At 39.0% G+C, this 8,058-nt stretch overlaps 2 protein-coding genes across 2 annotated transcripts; one reads left to right on the top strand and one right to left on the bottom strand.

The window, feature by feature from the left end:
• Positions 1-328: 328 nt before the first annotated feature.
• GRF12 (general regulatory factor 12) lies at positions 329-2,985 on the bottom strand. The gene is made up of 7 exons (XM_021951708.2): positions 2,731-2,985; positions 2,076-2,382; positions 1,603-1,690; positions 1,394-1,503; positions 1,158-1,306; positions 721-776; positions 329-631 (listed from the first exon to the last, which is right to left on the bottom strand). Exons 1-7 carry the CDS (start codon positions 2,804-2,806, stop codon positions 626-628), a joined length of 792 nt encoding a protein of 263 aa, XP_021807400.1. The 5' UTR covers positions 2,807-2,985; the 3' UTR covers positions 329-625.
• An 885-nt stretch (positions 2,986-3,870) lies between these two features.
• Positions 3,871-7,747, top strand: LOC110751295 (Pentatricopeptide repeat (PPR) superfamily protein). Its single transcript, XM_021951738.2, has 2 exons — positions 3,871-6,129; positions 6,309-7,747. The coding sequence occupies exon 1, from the start codon at positions 4,114-4,116 to the stop codon at positions 5,620-5,622; it is 1,509 nt and encodes a 502-aa protein (XP_021807430.1). The 5' UTR covers positions 3,871-4,113; the 3' UTR covers positions 5,623-6,129; positions 6,309-7,747.
• The last annotated feature ends 311 nt before the right edge of the window (positions 7,748-8,058 follow it).

Here is an 8,058-nt window from a genome sequence, read left to right as displayed (position 1 = left end):
CATATGATTGCTAACACATAATGAAAGAAAAAATTATATAGATTCCACATTAAACGTGCAAAATATGTGTTTTTTTTCGTGTTAAGAGATGCTAGATTTTTTTGAAGTTTATGCAATTTAGCTGTAATTATGATTGTTTTACCAGATTATTTGCTAATCACCGACTTTCAAGAAAACCACTAGTAGTTCTTGTTCATACTTATTTCCCAACCGATAAAAATGTTTGATTGCAATTTGCAAGCAAAGCAGCCAGAAGAAGACGACAATTCGTCCCCTTTTGGCTTCTTTTCAAAATTTGTAAAGACGAACAAGTCGGAGGGGGGAGGAATTGTATAAAAATAAAGAGAAGACGAGAAGTCCATTCCATTGCTTAACATAAGAAGTTTATATAAACGAACATGTAGCAAAAGCATAAATCCAAATTTTTTATATAAAAATTGATCAATTCCTATCTTCTTTGGAACCTAGAAGGATCAATATCATGAAAACTGAAGAAGAAGAAGAAAAAAAGGGTGTACGTCCTTCAGTCAATCCCCTCGCGAAAACTGAGTGAGAAAAGCTAAAGGTCGCCTTTTGCAAAAGTCTTTTCCACTTGCCATGTGCCGTGCTATTTTTCAGGTACCCATCAAGTCTGCAAATATATTTATTTCATTTAAATTAATATAATCTGAGAGTGAAAACAAGTTGCCTTGCCCCCGAAGAAAATGTCAAGGCACTTACCGCCGCAGTTGCAGGTTCTGCTGGTTTGGTTTCTTCACCTTTGAAATTGTCGTCACCTGAGCAAACAAAAGAAAAAAAGAAAAAGGATTTTATGTGTAAGTCTCTTCTATCTGAATTATGTTTCAGAACAGAAACTTCTACCATGATGATGCCTGTACAGAGAAGATACAGGCACCTTTGTGATGAGCTCATACATACATACAGTTTCTTTTTTTAATACCTGTATCATTCAGCAACAGCATGGAACAACCCGTTTCACAAAAAGAAGAGCTGAACATAAATACAAGTCTTTCGAAGTCTTTCTATTGTATAGTAAGTTCAAAAATGAAAGGAACTTGTATCGTTTGGAACTAAAGAAGGATTTAATCTTGCAGTAAATACGCGTTTTCGTGAAAATAATAATGCATGTTAATCAAGTATCCAGGTGTATGCTATACCTCCATCTTCAGGCAAATCAGAGGTCCAGAGAGTGAGGTTGTCTCTCAACAATTGCATAATAAGGGTGCTGTCCTTGTATGACTCCTCACTCAAGGTGTCCAACTCTGCAATTGCCTCATCAAATGCTTGTTTAGCCAAATGGCAAGCCCTACAAGTTTCCAGTAACAACAACAACATCTCAGGAGTTTATTTAAATGAAAATGATCAAAAGATGACAACAGATGTAAAGTGATACCTCTCAGGAGAATTCATAATCTCATAGTAGAAGACAGAAAAGTTGAGGGCTAGACCAAGACGGATCGGGTGGGTTGATGGGAGATCTGTGTTTGCAGTGGCTGAAGCAGCCTGAGAAATATGACACGGCAATAGGAGAGCACATCAAACGATAGGGAGTGTAAAGAATCAAACATATGTAAGCACATTTGTGTCAATTTAATAACATGCCTCATATCCCTTGAGTGACTGCTCAGCTGCCTCTTTTCTGTCCTGGTCGGTCTTGAACTCAGCAAGGTACCGGTAATAGTCACCTTTCCTGAAGCATACATGCCGTTACATATTAGTCGACAAAATTTTATTAATTTCAAATACAATATGATGAATGTCAGTACACACATGGAGGAGGATACACAAACAGAACCAAAGGATATAGTAATCTTTAACCTATCTGTTAGGCAGGGCCAAGGAGGAAACAAAGAAAATTCCCTGACCCCATTACATGTGCGCCACTTGCATGCGAGGCAGAAAAATACTTATCAGCATATCTATTTGCAATTTTGCCCTTTTGGAATATGTTCCGTGCAAACAAATAGATAAACATAACAAAGCAAAATAACAGGAGATAAAAAAATGAAATATGGGCTGGTTGAGTTGCTTTGGTTACAATGATTGGAGGTCACCATTAGGGCAGCATGACTCACATTTTGTAGTAGAAAACAGTGGCCTCTCCAGAGGTAGAAGAGGGGATCAGGTGCTTGTCTATGATAGACAGAATGTCATTGCAAATCTTGGAGAGTTCCTCCTCCACCTTCTGGCGGTAACCCTTGATCAGTTTGACATTGTTCTCATTCCCCTTAGACTCTTCCTTTTGCTCAATGGAAGACATGATTCGCCAAGAGGCCCGTCGAGCACCTATGACATTTTTGTATCCCACAGAAAGAAGATTCCTCTCCTCCACGGTCAGCTCAAGGTCCAGTTTTGCAACTTTCTTCATACACTCAACCATTTCTGCATCATTAATTGAACATGATATTTCAGCAAGAAATTCATTACGGACTTGTTTCCAATTACTCAATTTAACCAAATATTTTCACTATTTTTCAACACAGTTTCTCCTTATATGCAGAAAAGGGACGATCAAATTCCAAACCGAAACAAAGACTAATTTGTATTTTGGGCCAGCCTTATCAAACGGAAACAAAAGTGTTCGTAAATTCATAATAATACTGTAAGATCCGATGCAATGCTGAAACACTCACAATCCGATCAATGCCAGCTTTGACAAATAACAACATTTTTCATATATATAACTCAAAGATCGATCAACAAAAGAGAAAAGATATATCAGAATGTGACCTTCGTAACGCTCGGCCTGCTCGGCGAGCTTGGCCATGTAAACCTGGGTCTCTCTCTCCTTCTCGGGCGACGACATCGTTTCGTTTCAGATAGAGATAATCAACCGAAAATGAGAGATGGAAAAGTGGCAGTGGTGGTGGCGCAGAGCTCTCTGGTTTTGGGTTTTTTTTTTTTCTATTTTCGGGAGGAAGAAGACGACGAATGGGTAAAACTAAAATAGGGGTTGGGATGCGAGGAAATTGGGGAGGGCGGGTTTAAATAAGGAAAGGACGCGCTGTTAAAGATCGAGCAACTTGTGGAGTGCCGATGACCAGATCTGGACCGTCCGTTAGGTTGTTTGAAAGAGGAACTAGGAGGCGCGCAATTTGTGATTTTGTGTGAGTAGGGCCTTTGAATACTCGCTCTTCTGTCGGAGGGGCTTTCTGGGTATTTCAGTCTATCATGTTTCCAAAATAATTCGGCTATAAATTTCTAAATTTTCAAAATTTTATAAAAGATTTCATGCCCTTTATTATTAGGACAATTATATGTCTCCTCGAATATATTGGTGTGTGGCATTGCTATATTCTCAATGACGTTTAAAAATGATAAAATTTCATGATCCCAAATTGGGTGCTATATCATCACAAAGAATGTCACATAAGTTAGACCTGTGACGTTGGTGCATGATTTGAAAGACCACAAAAAAAGTAAATATATCAAATTTAAGTACATAACTTGCAAATTTAAATAACGCGAGATATTTAAAATTATGCTATCTATTTTATATATATATATAGTAAAATGCAGAGAATAGTGAAACATTCAAAGTATCTTGATTAATGTAAACATTAAGAATTGAAATTATTAATTAAATGAGGATAATATGGTAAATTCACACTTTTTCATATTAAAAAAAATAAAATTAAAAGAAAAATCAGATAATGAATCTTATTTTTATGGAACACAACTATCCATTATCTTTTTTAATTTTAAAATAAATTTAAATATTTTTATAAAAAACCTCTTGCAAGAGCGAAAGCGCGTGCAAAAAGACTAATTTATATTATAAGATTTAAATTGTTAACACCATGTAGCGGTGCTGTAGATGCACCAAAGAATTTATTTTGCAGTATGAGTATGTTATGGTTTAATACAAAAGCTTTTATTTATAATTTTATTTAACAAGTAGTCAACTCATGGGCCTGCTGCCAATAACCATGGCTCAACTCGTCAGAGGCTCGTTCAGATTGACCCAACCCAACTAGTTGACAATCAGCAGCAACTCTACTGAGTTGGGCCGACCGAGTCAGGTTCCAAGTCGTACAGTTTTTTTTGGTTGTCAAAAAGTAAAATAGCCAGACGCGGCAAAACCTGGTCGAAAATAGAGCCAAAATCGTAGAGATGATGAGACAAAGAAGTAGCAGCCTCACAAAACCCCTCATAAACCTCTTCCGCTTCATAACAACCGAATCAACTCAGACGCAACTCGCCACCCCATCCCCATCCCCATCCCCATCCCCAGTGAACCCAGCCCACCTCCTCCGAGTCTGCACCATCCTCTACCAGCAACAGAACTCGCCCGAGTCACGTCTCCACTCAAACCTCAACTCGTCCAACTTCCAACTCACCCATGAGTTCTTCCTCCAGGTCTGCAACAGTTTCCCTCTTTCATGGCGGCCCGTCTATCTCTTCTTCTTCTACACCCAAACCCACCCAAATTTCACTCACACCACCGTCTCGTTCAACAAAATGGTTGACGTCATCGGCAAGGCCAGGAACATCCAGCTCCTCTGGGACATGCTCCATGAAATGGGACGACGCCGTTTGGTGAATGATAAGACTTTTCTTACTGCTTTAAAGACCTTGGCCAAGGCCAGGGAGTTGAACAAGTGTGTTGAATTTTTTCATGTCATGAATGGGTATGGGTTTGATTATAGTTTGGAGACTTTGAATAAGGTGGTTGAGAGTCTTTGTGGGTCTAAGCTTGTTGTTGAGGCCAAATTCATAGTTTTTAAGTTGAAGGAGTCGATTGGGCCTAATGGGGTTACGTACAGGTGTTTGATTGAAGGGTTTTGTGATGTGGGTGATTTGATTGAGGCTTCGAAGATTTGGAATTTGATGGTGGATGAAGGGTTTGACCCGGATATTGATGCCATTGAGAAAATGATGGAGACCCTTTTCAAGACGAATCGATACGGTGAGGCATTGAAGGTTTTTCAGATGATGAGGGTGAATAGGATGGATGATTTGGGTCTTTCAACTTATGGGCTTGTGATTGAGTGGATGTGTAAAAGGGGAAAGATTGAGGAAGCTCATGTGGTGTTCGAGGAAATGCAAAAGAGAAGGATCGAAGCAGATAATTCCACATTGGCTTCACTGGTTTATGGCCTTTTAGCAAGAGGTAGAGTTCGAGTGGCATATAAGATTGTGGAAGGGATTGAAAAACCGGATATTAACGTGTTCCATGGGATGATCAAGGGCCTTTTAAGGTTAAGAAAATTGCGTGAAGCAACAGAAGTGTTTAGGGAGATGATTAAAAAGGGGTGTGAGCCTAACATGCACACTTATATCATGCTATTGCAAGGACATTTGGGAAAGAGAGGAAGGAAGGGATCGGATCCTCTTGTGAATTTTGATACCATTTTTGTTGGTGGTCTGGTTAAGGCAGGGAAGTCACTAGAAGCCACCAAGTATGTGGAGAGAGTGGTCAAAAGAGGACTTGAGGTGCCTAGATTTGATTATAATAAGTTTTTGCATTACTACTCAAATGAGGAAGGGGTGGGGATGTTTGAGGAGGTGGGGAAAAAACTGAGGGAGGTCGGGTTGGTTGATTTGGCGGATATTTTTCAGAGATACGGGGAGAAAATGGCCACAAGAGATAGAAGAAGAAATAGAGCAGTAGAGCCATGAAGAGAGCCGAATGTGCTCTTTAATTTACTGATATATGAGATCAGGTTGTGGTGTGTTTGAATTGATGATTTCGAATGACATACTTTATATTGACCTTGCCCCTCTTTAATTTACCTTCGGCCACCGTAGTCTGTACCACGAAATTGATTGATGTCATTATGATTAGTTCCAGGTTATCTTGGGTTTTTCTAATTTAGTTTGAATGAAGTACTCTTGTCTTAGAAATCTCTGGATGGAGAGAGAGAGAGAGAGAGAGAGAGTTGACATTATCTAACTTCAAGTTCATTAAGAACTGCCTAGCATCAGTTGATAGACAAACAACCATGGCTGATATTTCTGGCACATCAGGTACTCGGTTATTCTTCTGCGAGCTTTAATGTGGCTGAAGGTTCATTTGAGGAGCCAATGGGGAGGGAGAGCCTTAAGAAACTATGGCAGAAGTACAAGGTTGATATTGCAGTATATGGTTATGTGCACAGTTATGAAAGGACGTGTCCCATTTTCCAGGTAAACCACAAGTTTTATGCATTGTATAGCTGTGCCATGTAAATTCCATTAGTGTGCTAATTACTGAGGCATAAATATACTCCATGACATGTTTTGTAAACTTACTCCATGACCAATGAGTTTGCAACCAAGACATTTTGAAAACTTAAAATTTAACTGTCTTTTTATTTCTTCTGCAGAATATTTGCACCAATAAGGAGAAGCACCATTATCAATTGGCATGGCTTTCAGTTCACCATCGTGTTCTGTTTCATTGGAACTACTTTGGGTGCTGGGAATGTAGAGGTTCATTGGATGTTGTGTACATGACCATGCTTGGCTCCAGAGGCGGCCCATGGGGTGTGCGAGGTGTGCGACCGCACAGGGCCCCCAAAATTTAAGGGCCCCAAATTTTTCCGAGTCAACGCATTCAATTAATTAAAACATGAAAATAAAAATAAAATATTAAATATCACCCCACAACGCCACATGCAAGGCCCCAAAACCAAAACCAAAATTGAATTGAATATTAATTATCAACAACCTCCACAACTTAGAGAGTAGAGACCCTAATTTAATTCGTTTTCCTCTTCCCAACTCTCACGCTGCAACTCTTCTTTTTATTTATTTATTATGGTTTGAAACCTGTGTTTTCCTCTTCCCAACTCTTGCGCTGCAAAACCATTATAATATTCTTTTCTCTTTTAGTGAGTCTCTCTCTCTCCTCCGTCAAAATAAATCATCCCTTTCTCTTCAGTACCAGTGTACCACCCTCTTCCATCAAATTTTGGATTGTAAAAACCCAAGCTTTAGCCCTTTCCCCAAAATCACAGTTCTTTTCTCCCTCCCTCATTCACATGAGAATTCACCGAGCATTGAAATTGGAAATCAATTTATTAGCTCTGTGATTTGGAAGAGTGACTAAAAAAAAAATTCTGGGAAGCTCTTTCCGAAGGTGTTCCTCCCGTGTCAGAAAATTTTGTTTCTATATGGATTTTTTTTTCCTACTTGTATATATGTAGGGCCTCGACATCCATATTTGCACAGGGCCCCCAAAATCAATGGACCGGCTCTGCTTGGCTCCTTACATGACAAATGATTTATTATCCCTTTCAGTGCAATATTCAATTTCCTTTCAAAAGATGTGCCAAAAAAACAAAAATCCTTTCAAAATTCTAATTACTTTTTTTTTTGTAATGGGAAAAACCCAATCAAAACAGGGGATTTGGAATGCCTAGCCATATGATGTTGTTCAGAGCACATAAAAAAGGAGTTAAGCCTGTCATCCACCTAATCAGCGACAACATTTGCTGAAAATGTTAGAATTGCAAAGGCAGAGCACTGGTTGCGGAAAATGGGAATCACCTATCAAGGTTGTACATTGTTTCTTCCCAGTGTTAAAAAAGGAGCTACAGAACAGAAGTGAGTGACATGAAAGTGTTTCCTTTTCCAGTTTCAGTGTGCAAATTACTCGGCTACTGAGTACAGAGTACAAGACACCGGAAAAGATTTCTTAAAGCTTCGGCTGATCAACCAGAGATGGGACTTCTCTTTGGCGCTGTTCTCTGGTGGTTTATTTAAAGTATGCTGAAAACTGTCTTGATTATATATTCTGCAAAGTCATGTGGTAACTAGTTTGTCTTGCGGACCAAGTAGTAAAGAATTCGTTGTTGTTATGCTTGGCTTTGTTGTTTTGTTTTTCTTTTTTGAAGGAGAAGATTATCGAGTGTTTAGGTACTGGCACATACAAATTGTGATTCCTTCTGATAGCAGCAGCAGCTTGATGGATTATATTATACAAACTGAATCATATCGACCACCTACTTGAGGTGGTTATGTGATGTATTTTGCATTTGTCACAAATCTTCAAAAAATGCCGTGGGTTTTAGCTACTCAATCCTACTGCATGCCTAAAATCGGGAGAGAGAGAGAGAGAGAGATATATATATT

The sequence above is a fragment of the Prunus avium genome, chromosome 1, assembly GCF_965620075.1.
Source record: "Prunus avium chromosome 1, drPruAviu1.hap1.1, whole genome shotgun sequence".
In the NCBI taxonomy this organism is placed as follows: Eukaryota; Viridiplantae; Streptophyta; class Magnoliopsida; order Rosales; family Rosaceae; genus Prunus; species Prunus avium.
Note: the sequence above shows the minus strand (reverse complement) of the source record. Positions and strands in the feature narration are given on the sequence as shown.

Coding starts and splice junctions, on each gene's coding strand:
- GRF12 (XM_021951708.2), bottom strand. CDS start 2,806: ATGTCGTCGCCCGAGAAGGAGAGAGAGACCCAGGTTTACATGGCCAAG. Junction 1,691..2,075: donor ACTGTTTTCTACTACAAAAT/GTGAGTCATGCT, acceptor TGTATGCTTCAG/GAAAGGTGACTATTACCGGT. Junction 777..1,157: donor TGATTTGCCTGAAGATGGAG/GTATAGCATACA, acceptor TTGTTTGCTCAG/GTGACGACAATTTCAAAGGT.
- LOC110751295 (XM_021951738.2), top strand. CDS start 4,114: ATGATGAGACAAAGAAGTAGCAGCCTCACAAAACCCCTCATAAACCTC.